The sequence below is a fragment of the Channa argus genome, chromosome 18 (genome assembly GCF_033026475.1).
Source record: "Channa argus isolate prfri chromosome 18, Channa argus male v1.0, whole genome shotgun sequence".
NCBI lineage: Eukaryota > Metazoa > Chordata > Actinopteri > Anabantiformes > Channidae > Channa > Channa argus.
The window spans coordinates 9,188,484-9,209,141 of record NC_090214.1 but is presented as its reverse complement, the minus strand read 5'-3'; the positions used below and the strand labels follow the sequence as shown (position 1 = coordinate 9,209,141).

Below are 20,658 nucleotides of genomic sequence, written 5' to 3'. Positions count from 1 at the left end.
TGTATACTATCTCTGAATTTTCTGAAATAAGCCTATGATGCAGAAAATATACAGATATACATTGGACTAGATTGGATCACCACTCCTTCTTAGGGTATCTAACCTGTTAGGTGAGAATAAGCCCATGCAAATGAGTATTCTGTCACAATCACAGTCCATTCTGTTATTGCTTTGGTTCGCAATACAGCCAGACCAAAATTAGGAGGGACTGATTTTATTTCAAGAAGTTATCTGGTCAAATAATACACACGATACTGGACCCACCATGGAGGGGAGGTTTGCCTTAAATTTGTAAGTTATGACACAATTATGCTATGCTGCTTCCTTCACTGTAAGAGCCTTGGATAATCAGTGACTGTACTTATAATTGATTATATTAATAAAATATGTCATGTTTTAATTGGACTGTTATGAAAATATTAGCTAATATCCTCAATGCCTGTCTGAACTCTATTCCACTGTGGACAGTTCTTAATTCCCACTATTGGCTGCAGCAGTGTAATGTGAACTTCTGTTCCGCGCTAAATAACACACATGATCCAGAATTTACAAAAGGGCCTGTGCAAAAGGATCAAAGAATTATTAAAATGTATTTTGAATTTAACTATAAAGCAATGAAATTCCGAGGTAATTAGGTAAACTGAGCTGTGCAGCGGAGCATGATGCTCACTTGTCAGGAACACGGGACTGTGGGGACATATAGACGATGGTGGGCAGAGGGATGTGGGGATGACGGTTTTTGCACAAAACTTCTGTTTGGGTGGAGTTTCCATTTATCCTCCCTGTTGACTCTTTATGCAAACTAGAGGCAACCAAGCGATAATCTGGCTCCACACTGACAACTCATCATTTAATTCCTGACTTCTGAAGTGTGCTACACATTTTAATAAACTCTTACATACCAGGAGAATACACAAGTGTCTTAGAATGAGCTTGGAGACAATAATATCTGTCCTCTCTAAACTATTCTAAACTACAGAAGTTTGAAGGATTTTGGATTGTGCATGAAGTTAAAAAAATACATCTTTGCCAACCCTGCATCCAAACAATTTTACCAGAGATGTCCCAAAGGGGACATCAACTGATGAAAGATATGCCACTAATATCCTACCATCTGCTCAGCCTCTGAGTACTTCCATTAGGAAGACAGAATAGATTTTTTTTTCTCGACATAAAAAATATAATAGCATAAACCCTAGTTTCAAGCATCTTTTTGTTCAACAGAGGTTTATAAAAAAATACTGCAGTGTTATAACTATGGCAACCCCTGGGTGATGGCGAGCTTTTGTCTCCTTGAGCTTCCTGTTGGGTTAGTTCAGATGCACATCTTGTCACCACATTGTCTGGTATTAGAATGTAGCCAGAGAGTTGTCTAATACATGTTCTACATCACATAAGGTACATGTAGATGGAGATGTTCTATCTAAGCTATGTGAGGCTCAACTTGAAATATGCCTTATTATCTGAGCTTCCTCATAAGGGTTAAGCATGTTATTATAAAATCACACAATGTTTTACAACATATGCAGGTGTGCCACATACAAAACTGAGCTTGGCAAAATAATTTTAAATATTAACACTCATGCAAATTAGATTAGACAACTCACTTATTCCAATATGAATATTTTATAACTTTACATATTGTTTTTTATGTGGAATGGATGTGTCTACTTTAAATTTAACATGGGAGTTTGAATTGTGACAAGCATTCATCCCTTTGGAAGCTTTCATCTTTTATTACAACAGTAAATCATGGTTAATTGATTACACAAAATTCTTACAAAAAAAAAACATGTCAAAGTGAAAACAGATCTCTACAATAAATAACTGCATAAGTATTAACCTTTCAAAATAACTCACCTCACCACAGGTGCAGTCAAGTGTTTCCAAAGTCACACAGTTAATTAAATGGAAATCACTGGAGTGCAGTAAATGTGTTTAAAGAGTAGTAGTAAAAAAAAAAAAAAACACCTGTATCTGGAAGGTCCAGTTACAGGAGAACCCACATCCTGGCTAAAATCTACACTAACAAAACAAGTGAGTTTTGGAATTGGATGGTTTTGCTTTTGTTGTACACATTTCGACTGAAAAAGTTTTTTTTTCTCTTTAGAACAACCTTCATTCTCATTGAGCACATATACACAATGTATATATATGTGACAATGGATTTCTGACTCTGCATTGGACCCACCCCCCTGGGGGGAGGAGTGTGCAGCCACAAGGCAGCGCCTGGGGAAGCTGGCACTGAGTGTCTCGCTCAGGGACACACCTGGTGGGTAGGCTGATCCCGCAATTTCTGCATACCATCCTGCTGCTCTACCCATTGATCTACCAGGCTAAAATAAATATCATGATCTTAGTGAGGCTTCTTCTTTAAATCTAGGATTATCTAACTAAACACATAGATGACTTTCTATGCTTTCATTGCTTCTTTCTCTTTCAGCCATTAATCACAGCCAATAGAAGAGAAATATTTCCACTGACTTTTTCCTATTTTTCACAGAATGACCGTGATAAAGAACTGAATGCAGCTTGTAATGTTCAGTACTGTAAACAACATAACAATATGTAGTTTTACACAGCACTCTGCTACTGTACTGTACAATATACACAACTGGTGTTTGATGATTCAAGCAATGAAAAAAGACAGTGCAAGCCCCAAAACATTACCTGTCTAAAAATTGCTAACCTGAGCTTAGAACAGCTGTTGTTATAAGCCGAGGTTAGCGAGCACGAATGAGCCACCTGTCATCTTCTGGCTCAGCGGCAGCGGAAAGGGAACACAGGCAAAAATGGAATAAGCAATGCCTCTAAAACTTCAGCACTGGCTCTGACTAGAATTTAATTTATTGCAAATGCATTTCAACTGTCTTAAGAGCAGCAGACAGCCTTGAGGGACTGACTCTGATAATGGATTTTAAGCCCTCCGTGTGGCATGTCACTGCTCTGTGTTCGCATCCACTCTGACAAGGATGGTTAAAATAACACCAACCTAAAAGAGTAGGAAAGGAAATTAATACCACTGTGTCTGTGATCATCTGAGGTAATCTTTAAAGCTTTGTCAGACATGCTGTGTGTGTTTTAATCAGCCACACACAGATGGATTTTAGAGTAATATTTCATACAACATTTATATTTTATGAAAGTGCGAGTTGAAACTAAATCTTACCCAGCTGTTTATACCTGTAAATGAGGAAATAAAAGCTTGAATAAGGCAGAAGACACAAGTCTGTCTGCCCTGTTTTTTCTTTATAGAAAATGTTCATTCCTTGGCAGTTGTGAAATATGGTTCTGCATGTGGGCTGATGGCCAGCTGTGGTAGAAAACCAAAACGATTTTCATGTCAATATCTGTTCACTTACACATTTTGTGGGATGCATTAACAAAGCATGCCAGCATATGTCCATGGGTTGACGGTGAGATGGAGTTTGACAACAATCCAAAGCCTTATTAGCACATACTCATTCATATTTTATACACGTTCTCTCCACTGTCCACTACTTTCCACCTCAGGGTCTAATAAGGATTCATCTGAGGGCAGATATGGTTAGAATGAGAAACTGCTTGTTCAGTGTTACATTTCAATGCTGTATAAGATGCAAATTCAACTACCACTGTGCAAATGCATAAAACATCACTGGAACCTCTGTTATGAACTATGCTAACATGAATTAGCCTTTACAGTATGCAAACATACAATGACAAGGGTTAGATAAACAATTTGTATAAGATCACAGAAAGTATGTGGTAGTACACACTGACATATGTTCAAATACTGCATTTACGAATTTGGTAAGAAAATTAATTAGCGCCACTTACATAACTCTTAACAGGGCAAACTAAGTAAAGCTTTGCAGCCATTAAAATGTCACATTCACCACATTTAATTGTGCTACCAAGGGAAGAGTGACTCAGTGCACAATCGTGTTTCATGCATATTTTTTACTTAACTGTAATAAATTCATATGCATAAATTATCCTTGAGTGGCACAGCAGAATAACATTAAACCAACATAAAAAATATAAATTCTTATATTTTTTATATAACATGTTTGGGTTAAAAGGGTATTGCAGCATATAAGCAAACAAACCTACTTTGGTCATAAAAAAGCAGCATCAACTGTTGAATATGTCACTGCTGAAAATTGTCTTTGTTGTGATGAATAATGGGGAATATGGATGTCGTCATGGTAACACTGTGGGAAGTAAATTGTGGGGGATGAGTTTTTAGAGGGCATAGACAGAATATGTTGATCTGTACAGAAAAAGAGGAAATTATTTAATAAGCGTGTTCCTGCAGATTTTAACAACACAATATTGTATGTGTTTAACTCAGTCTACAAGTTGGCCTGGATAAGTTCGTCTGCTTAATGACAGATGTCAAGAATAAAGTGTTGTTCATCATTTGTGAGAAGTGCAAGTAAAAATAACAGAGAGCACAGTGGCATAATGTAGGATGTGTTTTTATTTTTTAAGTTCGTCGTTGCTCGAAACAAACAACAAAAAGACCAGTCGATTTATGGCCCCGTCCAAGCTGTTAATGACTCACCAAACCATCCTCCAGCAATTCGAATGGTTCATCAATTTAATTACTTTACAACCCAGGCCCGCCCCATGCTGTCAAAAGCCTGGCATCAGAAGATTCCAGTCACCCCACACTTGTAAACATGCCAAAAGTAAAACCTTTGCACTGGATTTTACAATGTTACCTCTAAAGTTAAACTACGGTCGAGGAATTAAATAGATGGAACATAATAGTAGCATCCAAATGGACAAAAAGAATATTAGTATTAGTAATGCTGTTACATCTGTTACAAACTTAATATGTTGTAGTTTTTCACATGGGGATTTCTGTTTCCCTATGGCTTCCAATTGGGTAAATGTTAAACATGTAGTTACTGTACATATACTGTCCAGTTCCTTAAACAAGGTTAAAGTATACAGCATCATAAAAAATGTAAAAATCGGTGTAGGAATCAATACAAAGGCATGCACTTCAATGAATCATAATAGCTTCTAACCGCAGGCTACATAGTGTCCATACATACGCTAAGTTAAAGAGCATAATGCCAAAGAATATTAATGATGGCTGTAAACAGCGCACGAAATATTATGGATTGCTAGGAAACATCACAAAAGCCAAGTAAAAATATAGCAGATGGCATGCAAATTTAATGAGTGACATTATCTTGGGAGAGAAACAATAAAAAGAGGTGATTATGGAAATGAATTTTTAAAAAATTTATCACTTCACTACTTTATCAGTCTTCTAGCTGCTCTGCAGTAACTTCTGAGCAGCACAAACACTGGTTATTACATCAGTGCAATTCATACACTGCATACATTTTAGGGCTGAAGAATATTTGATTTTCAATCAATATCGCAATTTAGCAGATTGCTAAATTTTAAATTGCGATAGCTGAAATTAAAGCATGTTTTTGAAACACTAGAAGCTCCGCAGGCTTCACCTCCAGACACACCAACAAAAGAAGTGAGTGAAAGTGGAGAAAGAAAGTTCAAGATACAAACAATTTAACTTCGGCACTGCTAACCTTTGTGAAAACGGCCTGAGAAGAAACAAATTCTGATAGACGGTTCTGGCTAAAGCTGCAACCACCTAACACCACAAATCTTGTCCAACCTTAAAAACTGTATCACAACCTAATTACAAATGTACTAGTGCATACCTTAACTAAATTTGAATATCTATTAAAATTATTTTACGCATTGGTAAAGTGAAATATTGATAATGAGTGTATTACAGCTCATGAAAATGAAAGATCCTGTATCACAAAATATTGAAATATTTCTTACTATTCATATAGTATACATACCAATGCTGTGCCCAACCCAGCCACCAAGGGCGACCTTGGTGCCGGTCCCGAGCTTGGATAAAATGGGAGGGTTGGGGCAGGAAGGACATATGCCAAACCCCTAAAGGGACAAGTCGAACTATATCTGTATATTTGTTTGTGTAGTTCAGTACGCACAAACAAAACTGTGAGGATGACTGCTGACTTGACAGCTGTCAAACATCTTCAACAAAGACATTAATCCACAAAAGATCCTCACTGAAAAGGGAGAGTGCTGTAACAAAGATTGGAAGTTTGGAAAGGTGCACAATCAACCAAAATGAAGATTTCCAAACAAAGCTGCATGAAGGAGTACGAAGAAAAAAGCTTCACAAGGAGTAGAGTGAGGCGAGAGTCGAACGATATGAAAAATGCCTTCATTGACAAATCGAGATTATTATTCCCAATCAGCAGTGCTGCCAGCAGCTCTCTGCAGTTATTACAGTAATGCCAGCTCTCACCATTTCCCTAGGGACAACTACATGTGTGTTGGCTTGGACAGTCAACAACCTGGTGTAATGGTGGCTGCAGCAGGTGAAGACAACCAAAAAAAAAGGCTTCACATTAAAAGAAAATCACTGTGTCTCCACAGAAGCCGTGTTACTCAATGATCAGCTACCATTACCCTGTAACTGTTGCTTTCAGATGTCCCTGAAGGCAGAGTGTAGTTTGGAAGTGTTCCCAGCCCAATATGCACTTATTATGAGTGGTGTTACTTTAGTTGTTGCAAAGAAATCAAACTTTTACAATGTTTACAATATGCAAAAAAAATATTTTGATTTATTGTCACATGCAAAGCAATACAGCAAGGCAGTAAAATTAGGCTTGTTTTTATTTTGTCTCAAATCCATGTAGTCAGAACAGAAAGATTATTTGAATTATCTGTTGCAATCCTAGAATCAAGCCACCCCTAAACCAGAGATAAGAAAAAGAAGTAAACCATTGCTTATTTGTCCAAAGTTCTCTTTTCAGATAAAAGTAAATGTTGCATTACATTTAGAAAGAGTGGGGCGGCACAGAGTCCAAGTTGTCCAAGTCCAGTGTGAAATTTACACAGCTGGTGGTGAATTGGGTTTTATCAAACCAAAAGTCAATGCAGCATCTACCATGAGATTTTTTGAGCATATTGTGCTTCTGTCAGCAGACAAGTTTTGTGGAGATGCCGATTTCCTTTTCCACTTGCCCACAGGGCCAAAATGATCACTAACTGGTTTGCTGACCAATATATTACTGTGCGTGATTGGCCAGCCTGACCTTAGCCCTATAGATAATCTAAGAGGTATTGTCAAAAGGAAAATGAGAAACACCTGACCCAATAACGCAGATAAGCTGAAGGCTGCTACAGTATCAAAGCATCCTGATCTTCACTCAGTAGTGCCACAGACTGATAGTATCATGATAGCATCTGCTAATGCAACCTCCAGCCACTACCTGAGTCAGCTAGGCCAGGTATCAGTTGACAGGCGTCATTGGCTGAAGTGTGTGAGAGCATCATTTCATATGAAGTTGGATCAAAACAACTTAAGTAAATGGATATAACCCTCAAAGTTCCCCACATGTAATGCAGAGAACATTACTCTCACAATGAAGTCAGGTGGATCCTTGATTTGTTTCCTTTTGTTTCAATTTGTTTTTCTGCTGTTGGCACATTTTTTTTATACACTAACCAACCGTGTGCATGTCTGATGGAGTGAAAGTATACGGTGGTGTGTGAGAAAGAGAACTTTTTTTTATAATGCATATTAAATAACACTGCTTTAAAAAAATGAGAATTCAATTATTTACGCATGTTGTTTAAATCTTCAAAAGAAGCAGTCATTTATGTTTTATTTGCACTTTACATCATTAAACTATTATTTGTTAGGATCTTCTTTTTTATGGTTCCTGAACTTTTGTGAAATGTGAGTTGCACACTCCTGGGTAACATGTAGCCAACATTAGCCAACAGTAGCAGCTTTAATGCAGACATGGCACAAACAGACCTGTGCGTGGTGGCACAGGTCTGCTGTCCCACAGAAGTCAGTTGTCAAATTCTTCTGGGTTCTGCTGGCTAGTTAGCTACAGCTCAACACCAGTTCAGCTGACAGCAGGCCCGGCTGACAGGTGGAACTACTACACCTTTTATCAGTAGGTCTATCGCCACAAACACCACAATGCACAAGTACACACAAATACTCACAATAACTCTTTACATCCTCTGCTCTGACTGGACAGTTGTTTTCTGGGGTCTCTGTCATAGGTCACAGAGGTGATTTGTTTTTACAAGTTGCTCATTTTTTCTGTCCCGGTAATGTTACATTACATTACATCATCATGTTAAAAACATGTTGTACGTAACCATGTAAAGCTAACACTGTGCAACTTTTGAAAACTTTTGAAAACTCTTCTGTTTTTTTATTTGTTTTTTTGCTGGAATCAACTTGATTTTGATTGGCTTTCCCCCAACTTTAGCTGAACTGCATCCCAGCATATCTGCATAAAGTTGCTCCTTGCACTGCAGGACAGTACACTTACCACATGCTACTTTTTCTGGTCAGCATGTCATGTAGAAAAAAAAAATAGTACATATGCCTCCGAGTACACTTACCATGCAGCCGGATGAATCTAACTGTCGGTCAGACACACACTTGAAGTTCTTCTTGCAACCACCATTATCTTTGGAGCAGTCACGAACAGGCCCAAAAGATGCCAGGAGGTCCTCTACTGTCTCAAAATATGTGGACATCATGGCCTCTTCTCTGAAAAGGAAAGGGAAAAAAAACGTTGAACAAGACAAGGCAGATGCTTTTTACTGTAAATTGTAAATGTGTACAGTGTAAATAATAACATACCAGTACAAATAATAGTAAGTGAAAATGGATGCTGCTTAAAAAGCTAAACATAATCCCTCACCACCTGGAGAGCTGTCTCTCATAACCTCGCTGCAATTAAGAAGTGATTGATGTTTGCTTATAATTTGACACAATTGTGATGTTTGGTGGTTTTCACCTTTCCAACTAGAATTAATGACTACATGTAATGTGTGCTAGTCCAGGCAAGTGTTTTGTCTTTTAATAAAAAGGGTAAAAAAGCTAAATAATGTAGTTGTTAATGAACACAAATAAGTTAATTTATTGTTTTTCTGTACATGACTGGTTTTCTCTGTGAGCGTTATATTCAGTTTCCGATTTGCAGTGCAAAGGTAAACTTTAATAAAACCTCTAACAGTAGTTTAAATTAGTTTAAAATAAACAACATTTTTACAACAGCTGCTTTAAAAGTTTTTCTGATGCGAAACTTCCAGGGCTTCATGATGCATCACATCTTATACTATTTAGTACATTGGCATTAACTGGACATGTTTTTCATGTCAGGACTAATCCAAGACAAAGGACTAAGAACAAATAAAGCATAAACATACGGATAAATATAAAATAAATAGAAACAGACACAATGAAAGGTAAACAGCAAAGTAAAAGTATTTTTATTTATTTTATTTATCTGATTTTTTTGAAGTGGAGAGGTCCACATTGCTGTGTCACAACGAAACGTCCCTGGTTCGAAACTCGGCTGGCCAGAGTTTGCATGTTCTCCCTGTGCTTGGGTAAGTTTCCTCCGTGTACACTGGTTTCTTCTGGGCTCTGTGCCTGTGCCACAAGGTTTAACCCACTGTTCACCCAATTGCTGCTCTCATTGTTGAACCAGTAAGTGATAACTTACAGTATTACGTGACTTATTATGTTGCATGTTGTTTGCTTCTTGTGCGCTGAGTTAGCTGGGGACAAAACTGAAGACTAGTTCAGACTTTTAAAGAGTGTTTCCACTAACTGTCACAGATTTTGAATCTTTGACAGTCTGGAAGCAGCACATCTGATGACTAAGTGAAATGTGGGCAACACACACAATTAAAATCACAGTTAATCATTTGGCTGACCCCTTTATCCAAAGTGAGAAAGTTAAAAAGACAAATAAAGCATCCTGTTTAGAGAGGCAAACATAAAGGAGACTAGACTAGCAGACAGATAAAGAACTAAATATTAAATTTCAAAAACTAAATGAACTGATAACAAAACTACAGTTCACAGTTTATAGTGGATCGTCACTGCACTCCCCAGAACCTTACCGAAAAAGGTGTGTGAGTTTTTCTCTTTATATTAGCATTACATCTCCACAGACATCCATTGTTCTGTGCGTGTGTGTGCACGTGTGTGCACAATTCATCTTGACCAGTGCTGTGTACGGTAGCTCAGCTGCTGTGTTCACTTCAGCATGCTTAACCATGTCCATACCCAGAGCTCTACATGCCTACTGTCAGAGTGAATGAAGGGGTCTTGTGTTTTTCTTTGCAACAAAACAAAAACACCATCTTTTGCAATGGGACCACAGGGACCACAGTGTGTTGTGAGGGTGACTTGACTGTACAAACAGCAGCAATGTCTTGAATGATCTGAAGACATATGGCCTGCTGAGCAAGGAGAATTTTTGAGTATTACCACTACCGCTGTGCAAATGTTTTTGTGTCTTAGTCTCTTCATAGTTCAGTACTTTTTTGATGTTGTTTTACAGAAGACACCAAAATAGGTAACCTGAGCCAATAAAACCCGTCTATGTTGCTGGTAATTTGATTAAAATGTCCTTAAATAGGCGCTCTTCACAGTGGATAAAAATCATTACAAAGTAATTTATCTCACAAAGTTTCTTCAACAAGCAAAAAGAGAAAAGTAAACTCCTATTCACTCAGCGTAGACCGTGAAATATTTTGACCTTGTCATTGGCTTTAGGCAAAGTTGAAATGCAAAGCATTAAAATTTATCAAAATAGTAGGAATGCTCCATGCACAGCATTGACAAAATCACCTTCAAAATGCATGTCTTATTAATATAAGCAGGTGTGTATTGCAAGCAGACACAGGCAGATAATGTCTACCTATCTTTTCAATTATAAAAAAGAATGTTTTAAAATTTGTATTAGTTTAGAGAGCCTGCACATGTGTGATCAGCATTTGGAATGCTGTATAATATCGCACACTGCTCTGAGCAAGGGATTCTTTTATGAAATATCCGGTTTTCATGTTACATTTATAACGGACCAGTCAATAATTGGCACATCTTCCTTGTGTGAGTGGTGAAGTATTATGGCTCACTGACTGCACACTGGGACTTTGTCCCTCACGAAATCCAAAAGACAGTGTGGATAGCTAATCACTTACTGTCGAAGCTGTCACAATGAATATAAAAATAATAAATAAAAAAAGGTTTAACAAAGGAGCCCAGACAAGTAATTAGACCAACATGTGAATATTTTTATTTGGTTTATGGACTCAGGCATTTGTTTTTGTTTACTATAATTTCATTATAAGGTAGCCGTGTAGCTATTTGCACTTTGGGTTATTAATGGCCACCTAATTAACTTTGCCCATGGTCCATCTGATTTAAGCTTTCATTTAAATTCAGATATAAATAACATCACCCAAACAGGACAAAAGGTGTGTGTAGAATCTAAATAATATTTACAAAGTTTGTATTTATTTATGTATTTATTTTTATTTACCTTATAAAATGCAATATTTTGTTTGCAGTAGATTATTAATGCATTAGTGTACCCATGAGACACTGTTTTTATAGTTATGGCAAACTCATTAAGCATAAATAGTATTGAAGTCACCCAGTAATTTCCAGTATGCAAGAGCAATTTACCAATTCATACCACTAAATACACTTTTTCAGGCAATATATTACAATTAACTATTTTGCGGGTCACATGCACTGCTCTGTTGTAGTTAAGCATTTGGGGAGATGTATGTTGTTCTTAAGGCCAAATAAACATCATTTGTAAGCGGGTGGGAAATTAACCTTTTAGTCCACATTCACTGGAGGGTATCTCCAATTCATGTGTTTAATTATATTTATTCAATGTTCTTTGGGTTTGTATTTCTAGCCACAGGATGGAGTAAGAGAGCTTTTTGTCCCTGAATCCTTAAAATGAAAGTAAATGGTGAAAAGACTGTTTTTCAATAATCACTTTGATAGTTGCTAGAAGTGATGATTATTGTTGCCACCAAGACCCATCAAATCAACCATGTCTACAATGTAATTTCTTTTTGGTTTTGGTTCTATTTTCTCAATGAAATAGGTCAGAAATAAAGTGTATCAGCAACCATAGTGGCAGATGTATTTACCCTGTTTCTTAAAACAAAATGCAGGCTGCTGCAATAGCAATCTTGGTGAGCAAGTTCTTCACCAATGGGCCATAGAATTGGCCATGCTGATGCCTCAACTGCCACCATCACCTCCAAACTAATGCAAGCTTGCACCACAAAGATAACAGCAAATTTATCTTCATTTCATTACAATGGAAATGCCAACCCATGATTGGTGATCACCAAACTAAAAGGTCTTAAGACCTCAGTTCCACTTTTAAGAATATCATATGCCGGAGAAGGGAGATAGTGCATACTTGTCTGGGTCTGACGGACACATTCATGTATGTGCTTGACCATATCTCCCTAATAAATTGGCACTGAATGGCTCACAAAGCACCTGATACTATGAAAGCTCATCCCACACATTAGCAACCTAACATAAAAACATTCATAAAAGGTGTGGTAGGTGGTGTGGTGGATTTCAGTGACCCCTTAACTATCGGCTTAATGACTACAAGCTGGTCCGCTATTCCAGAGCCAAAGACCCTCAAAACAAAAGGTAAAAAATCATCGCAGTACCGACTGCGCAAAAGGAAGGAATGGAGCGGATTGAGTCATTGTGGACACTCGGAAGAAAGGTGCCTGATTTGGTGCGTGAAGTTGAGAGGTACCAACAAAGTGCAGTTGGGCTCACCTCTATGCACAGCTTTGGCTCTGGAACCAAACTCCTTGATAGATGGTGGTCTCTCTCCTACTCAGGAATTGTCCATGGTGAGACGTGCCAGGCGGTAGTAGGACTATTGACAAATCACCGACTGGCTGCTGCACAGTTGGACTTTCTCCCGGTGGATGAGAGGATCACCATCATGTGGCTGCGTAATGCAGAGAGAAAAACTATTACTGTTGTTTGCGCATATGCGCTCGTTTTTAGTTGCTAGGCAACAATGGATGGAAAGCTGTCACGCACTGTGAATCCTAAAGCTACAAAAATTATTCGCCTAAATTTGACACGGAGTGACTGAGTTCAAGAGTAGTTAAATGGTATGTTTAATAAACAAAATGTGCATATTTATTTTTAAGGTCGACGGAGCAGGAACGCATGTTAGTAAAAGAACGAGGTTTATGCTGTGATCACCAAATCTATTTTGCAATATCAGAATTGTGAATAATTTTAGAAGGACGACTTTAAACAGCTAATAGGGATCAGGAGTTCTGTGAAGCATTGCGTCCTGGATAATCAGAACACCCTTTCTCATTGGGGACCTCTGTTGTTGGAGGTGGAAGGCACTTCCCATTGAGGACGAGAGTATTAGGAACTAGTAAAAAGGAACTTATGGGAGGCCTTCTCGATATACCATGAGCTTCACCTAACATGGACTCTGAAAGATGCTTTGGTTGATCTGTTGAACTGTTCAGAGGGCAACCCAAACACAATCAACATGTGCTAGCATCAGGTCGATGGGATGAGCATGTGAAAGAAACGTATTCATTAAAAGCGATCTATTCTGAGTAAAAAGTGTTGGTTCCTTTGCATATGCAGATTCTATCATTTTCAAACAACCATCAAACTATTTATTTTAAGGAAGTGCAGCTTTAGGATTGTGTGTCTGACCCAAACATCATGTCATTTGTAGGAACTAAAATGGAACTTAAATTTTTGCCCTATTAATCAATGGTTCTGATTAGGACATACGTTAGCATTGAGGTGGTTTGATCTTGAAGGACTTTAGAGTCTATTGTATATACAAGCTGTGTGGTTTAGCTTATGATCCCACCACAGAAATGTGCAAATGAGTATTAGGAAAGAGGAAGCTTGCTTTTTTATACGTTGGTCATTGTCTAAGCTCATTTTATAGTTCTCTAAGTGCGTCTAGCTGGTGCCCTTGCTTAGAAAAGTCACAACCGTATGATGCACCGTATTGTAACATCTAAAAAAGGCTCATTCTCTTAGTGTCCCATGTCTTCTCTTTCTTCTTCTCTTTATTTGGAAACTCATTTTTTCTGAATTAGACAGGCAACACATGGCATTTTGTGCATCAATTCTTTCTGCCAAGCACTCAAAACATTGACAAATGACTCCTTAATTCAGAGGAAAACAGATTGTGGGGAAGGTGAGGCAGACAAAAGTAATGGGTTGACTCAGCTGTGAGGTGCATGCTAACTGACTCTACTTCTGGATAGAGGAAAAAGTAAGTAGGAAAAAAAAAATCAATTGCAAGATGCCTGTTGCAAGAGACTCCGCAGGGAGGAAATTGGTAAAACAAATGCTGAAGAAATTTTAAGTATAGATAGAAAAGTTTTTTTTTAAATATTGAGAAAAATATTCAATCATTAAACACAACATGGAAATAATTCAACAAAGTTTGCCTCTCACTCTCTAACAGAAGTTCAAAAACAGTATATGTAGAAAAATAAAGCACACATCACTCTACAATGTTGGTTAAACAATGTGCACTGTTACCAAATCAACAAGAGAATCAAATCCTTGTCATAAGGAAATCAAGATCATCTCTTTTGGCACTGTGACTCTGTTGTTTGACCCAGACGCACACTGGTTGCATCTAAACACTGACTAATGTACTTGTTATTAATCTCCCTCTCTGCCTCTTGCTTTTCCAGATGATGAATGACCAGCCGACGCTGCCCAAAGTTAGAGCGCTGCTCCAGCGTGATTACAGAGCCCGTTATTGGTCTACCACGGCACTTGATTAATGCTCTTGTTCCAGCTCCCCACAAATATGCTGACTCTCATCAAGCACTTTTGTCATTGAATAGAGTGCATTTTCTTTAAGCTTGCTATAATCACAAAGGGAAAATCTAGTGGGTGAAAAAAGCAGGTAAACCTAAGTGATAAAATAAAGATTGATACATCAGTTCTTGGGTTTGATGTAGAGAAAACATTTTTGACGGAAATTTGGAGTAAGGGGAAGAAGATTTATGTACTTACATTTTTCTTGGTGTCAGCCTCATGCAGTTGCATTGGACTGTGGGCAATGAGACATTTTGGTGGTTCACTTGATCACAGCGAGTGAGGTCATTAATCACCCATTACACAGGGTTAGTAACAGGTCCTTATTGACAAAAATGCCAGTCCCGGTGCACAGTTTGGAGTGAATGAATCATTGCATATTGTGATATTGATGAAGTGTTGGTTGACATATTGGCTTAGGTTCAGCAAAAATCAGTAGGACAGCAAGACTAACTTTGGATATGATTCAGTGATTCTTAATCATACTGTCTTGAGCAGAGTCAGAGAATTAATGTTTTCAATATAAGCATTTCATAAAATTAATATTAAGGAAAAGACAAAATATACACAGAGCCAAAAGTAAACCCAGTTGTAAGGAAACACTTTTTTTAAACAAGTGCAAGTTAAGCTTTTATCCCATGAGTTATAAGAGCTTGGAGGTACCAAATGGGCGCTTATTTCTCTGCACTACCAAGACACCAGCCTGTTTATTGATTTGTTAAGTAGACAAAACACTGAGCGCAGTAAAAAATACATCAGGTTTTTTTTTGCATTGAATTCGGAAAAAAAAAGTTCTGCTGCTAAATGTAGAACTTATTAAGTGTGTGAGGGTTTTCTTTGAGCTAAGTGTAACTCAATGCAAGTCTTTACTGGAGGCCAATGCACAAGCATCACATCATTTTAAGACCTGGTTTTCACCACTCACAGAAATGCAGAGAGACAAATAGAGCAGTCATTCATTCAAGACAACAACCTCTTTACAGCCAGATGATGTCACCAGAACTGAAAAAAAATAAAAATAAAAAATCCTTCATATGATGTCATCCAGAGGACTTTTTATTCATGAAGGAAAGAGGGAAGTTTGACACCATTTATGTAGATGCCCAACTAAGTTAAAAATTAATCAAGTCAACATTCAAAACTATACTTTTCATACAGGTAATAATACACCCGAACTAGGAGCTGAATGCTGCATTTATTATGATTGTTGCATTTAAATAAGCCATAATATTGTGGATAGGAACCTTCATTGATTTGGTATAACGTCAGAGACTATGCAGGGAAAGTAATACAGGTGTACAGATGCTGTAGATGAAGGGAACAAAGGTTTAGGATTGATATTTGTGATTTTAAACATAGGCTGAGTTATTATTTTGTAGGTAAATAACAGAAAAATTGATTTCCGGTAACCCTTTAGTCTAGCAGCTTGATACTGAGTGTCAAGATGACGTTATCCAGAAGCTATGTACTTAGAGAGAAATCAGGGAGGCACTGTGTTCTTTTTCACACTGGTTTTAAGCTTCAATAAGCTCTGCACACTTGCCCCTGTGAAGCAGGGAAGTGATATTTGCGTACTCTGGTTAAGCAAAGTGATGACAAATGAACATTCCCACAACCGGCTGTATTTTAAATGTATCCTAAATCATAATTTATTTTCTTTCAGGAAAAGAAATATTAGTTTAGGAAAGGCAGAACTGCCTTTTCTTACATTGATTTGCACGACCATAAGAAACAAATATAAATTCGTTATCAAAATAAATGTTTTAAACTAACAGCAGCTGAAAAAAATTACAACCATGAGGTAGAAGTGACAGAGGACATTAGTTCTCACCAAATGCATCTGAAACAAAGGTCCAAACTGTACAATTCAATTTAATTCCACTGGGCAAACAGAACTAAACTCATCAGCATGGCTAGATACCACCACAGGAAATTGGGAAACTCAGATGTATGCATGAATAAAGAGGTCTTTTTTTTTTTAGCAATGCCAAATACGTTGAAAAAAATATATATACTGAATGTAATTTTATACGCAGCTTATTTAAAAAGATCATGAAAGACTGATCAATGTGAGGTTGGGTGATGTTCGTATCAAAAACTAAATACCTTCATTTGAAAGCTGAGCTGGAGAAACTAACCTTGACACTCACTTATCTTTCATAGAATAATTTTCATCAGGTCTTGTCAGTCACCCAAAAGGGCAGAGGTAACATGGGGATAAGCATCGTTTCAAAAGTTACAGCTATAGTGCATTTCACCACTTCCCACATCAACATGTCTATCATGACTCACTGACTACATCAATGCCGGCATAAACTCTGGGAAAGTGCATCAGCTAGAAACGCCATAAGGTCTCATGGGACTTTGTTCCACAGAAATGCTTTGGATAATGAGTTGTCTGCATTATTCATGAAAATCTGACAGATCCTCCTGTGTTACAGGAACTAATCATTAACCAAATACAGAACATTAACTTATTACTCCAACTAAAGTGGGACTTTAATCAGTAGTACAATATGCATTTAATATTTCAATTCTATTCAAAGATCCTATTTACTTCCTGTTGCTGGTCATTTAAGATGAATCCTTCAAGTCACATTGGCAAACAAGAGTAGAAATCTTTACAATGTTTAATAGTCAATGTGTCACATTTCCACACATATCAGATATAAAAAGCATATTGTAAATAGTATGAAGACACGTCCTTTTGTTGATGAATCCCCTAACTTGGTCGGATTCAATTGAAGCTCCTCTGATGCTGAGTAAATGGATGCTGAGCTTTTACTGTCTGCTGAAGTGGTCAATTTGCACCTGCAGCTGTGTTGTAACCCAGTAAGATCTATGTTTCATGCATTAATGGTGGCTCTTAAATGACAATCAACAAAAACAAAAAATGCACAAAAGCAGTGCTTGCTTTCCCTTTTAGCTAAGTAAAGAGACTGCAGTCTTTTGTGATTTGAGTCATAAATATTCTGAATCGGATGAGATCAACATGTAGCAGAAAGCTGCGTCGCTGTGTGTACAGTTGCCATAAACTGTTGTTGCGCTAAAAGCTCATCATCACTTACGACATTTCAAAATATATGACACCTCCTGGCTAATTAATCAAAAGACCTGCTGTAATTCCATTTACGTCAGAATAAGAAGATGTGTACAACTCCCTGTGGGGCTCTGTGTGCCTGAGGAAATTTCAAAAGGCGTGCGAAAACTTTTTTTTTTTTTTTTTTTAGTATTGTATGACATTTGCAAAACAATTTATGCGATTCACATTGGACACGAGGATTCAGCATTTTGTTTATCATGATGCAGGCTTTCGGAACTACAAATTACTTGTTAGACTTTTGCAAAGAACATTCTGAGGAATCCATCAGTTAGATACACTAATGAGACCATTTTCTCAGTAAATGTGTTTTGATAGATTTTCAGTGCAGTGGCTATTTACCTGTCCTAGTTTCAGCATACTGAGGTAGCTCATGAGAGCCTGTGGTGGTAAAACACGGTGTACAATATTAAAAGCCTGTTTACAATGAGGACATCACACTGAAGTACTTCTATGATTACCCTCTTTTGGGTTAATCTAGGTGCTGACACAGCTCCACGTGACACATACACTGAGTTGCCAAGGTAGAGCACCTTATCAGAAGGCACAAAGCCCAGCTCAGCTGTGACCACTCATTCAGTCTGGGTACTTGTTTACAGTGTAGGGTCATTTTCCAGCTTAATCAGCTGTCTGAACCAATAAAGGCACATTATGTTTCACATAATGTTACATAGGCAACTTTTCAAAATGTGTTTATATTTAAATTGGAATTGAGCGTTGCTTACCGAGAATCATGTTCCTTCATGAGAATATAATATTTGAGTGTGTGATAACACATAGCTGTTTGTGTGGGTGAACAAAAGCTTCTATGTATTTAGGTGTGTGCTACCTTTATGAATGCTGAGAAGGAATATTGTTCAAGAGAAAGATGACACACAAATGCACTTTTTCTCTAGAAATATATGAGACTGGCAAGGGTTTGTCCCAGACCTCTGACCTTTTTGTAATTAATCTGTGGACTTCTAATAAAAAGGTTGATGACCCCTGATCTGAGATATATTCCCCGCTGACAAAACAGACCATGTAAAAGTCATCCAAATTAAACAGCTGTAACTCCAAAGAAAAAGAATTTATTACAAGGATGATGATTATTATTAAGCAAAATCTGCTTTGCCTTTGACATCCTTGGTTTCCCGCAGTGGGAAGTTTTTCTTTTCGGGGCCACCTGAAATCTGAACGTGAGAGATGCATCTCTGCATTCTAAGCGCATTCCAAAGATTTATCTAGTCGTAGCTTTGAGTGGGAAAAACTAAGAGGTGCAGATACAAAAGCAACTTGAAATGTTGCATTTTTTGGAAAATGCCATCATTTAGGAGTAAACACTTCTCTGTTTAAAGCATTGGGGGGTGTTTGTCATTCTTGTGTTTTGTTTTGGTTTTTTGTAGCTTTTGAAAGACACAATTCATATTCAGCAGTTGTACAAGGGAAAAAAACTCATTTCAAGATAATTTTTGCAGAAAGTTCTTAGTCTAACCTGATTCTTTTAGAACTGTAATAAAAGTTGTAGCATCACTGCATGAATATTATGTTGCATGAATTGTGATGATGAGCATGTTTAAATGGTGGTGCAAACTTTTGTGTAATGACAGAGATAAATTATGTGTTGCAGTGATTCACAAATTGTATCACATTACTATTCTTTCTTTCACATTGTGACAACTTTTATGCAGAAATGAGAAAAAAACAAAAAACAAAAAATGGAAAATCACCTCCCAGACTGATGTCACCCATGTTAGGCTGCAGTGATGGGTGTTTTAATTTGGAGATGATGCTCTGACACTGACATAGTTTACTGTATGTTACTGATACTTCTTGAGAAATGGGCTTAAAATTAACAGTATAACAGTACAAACAGTATACTTTATTTTTTATACCTTACCTGCATTTATTAATTGTAAAATGTGCTTGTATAGTGTCAACCAGTTGTATAAACAGTGATAAGACAACAGCCATGACTTTCCCTATAAATGCCTGATAAATACAGCAGGGAGTGCCTACAGCATGAAATCCTCTTGAAGTTAAAATAGTCAACATGAACAGTAGTGTGATGAAAACAGCTTTAAAACCATGGTGAACATTTGCATAATCATTTGGATTTAAATCACTCCTTGATACAAAATACTAAAGGTATGGCTGTGTCAGTGAAACTATAAGTATATATAGACCACACAGCAAAGAAACCTTTATGCAGTTTCGCTTGTGACAGAAGTGGGGGGCTTTGTGCTGAGTCAGACTGACCTGACCTCCCCTGGATCCTCCGTAACCAACACGTCCGTCTTACAGCTGGCGATGGGGTTGATTGACAGTTCCACCGGTGGCACCACGAAGCTCTTGCTGACTGGCAGCCACAACCCCTGGCCCAAGCTGTAAAATGATCTGTGTTGGCACAACCACAAGACACAAATGTCAATCAAACTAGTTACACATGTCACTTTTTTCATTCAACAAAATAATGTTGAGTTTCTACATATGTAAGTGTAGAGAGGAGCTGCTGAAGAAATGAGCACACTGCAATGTGTAGGCTTAAATGTGTGGTGAGGAGCCAAACTCCAAGATTAAAAACTCTTTAATGGGCAGTACTGTCTTCTTTCTATCAGGAGGTTTAGTCATGGCAACCTAATTCCTTTCTTGTTAGTTTGAATCATTTCACTTTTCATCGAGTAGCTTCTTCAGTCTGAGGAAAGTCACTTGAAGAATCTAAATTTGTCTTTAGCATAGATTTTTTTCTCAGCTGATCTAAATAGGCTTCTTAGGTCAACAAAGTAATAGTTTCGAGGGCGAGTTAGAATATAATGGTGAATAATCCTACAGAAACACCTGCTCTTTGAGTCTGGAT

General features: G+C 37.5%; 1 protein-coding gene across 2 annotated transcripts in view; it reads right to left on the bottom strand.

Moving 5' to 3' along the window:
* Positions 1-20,658, bottom strand: part of LOC137103714 (astrotactin-2-like) — a 232,417-nt gene that overhangs the window by 82,149 nt on the left and 129,610 nt on the right. For both annotated transcript variants that reach the window (XM_067484310.1, XM_067484309.1), the window contains 2 exons: positions 20,061-20,198; positions 8,440-8,590 (listed from right to left, as the gene is read on the bottom strand). In XM_067484310.1, coding sequence (XP_067340411.1) covers positions 8,440-8,590; positions 20,061-20,198 — 289 coding nt within the window. The remainder of the gene's footprint in view (positions 1-8,439; positions 8,591-20,060; positions 20,199-20,658) is intronic.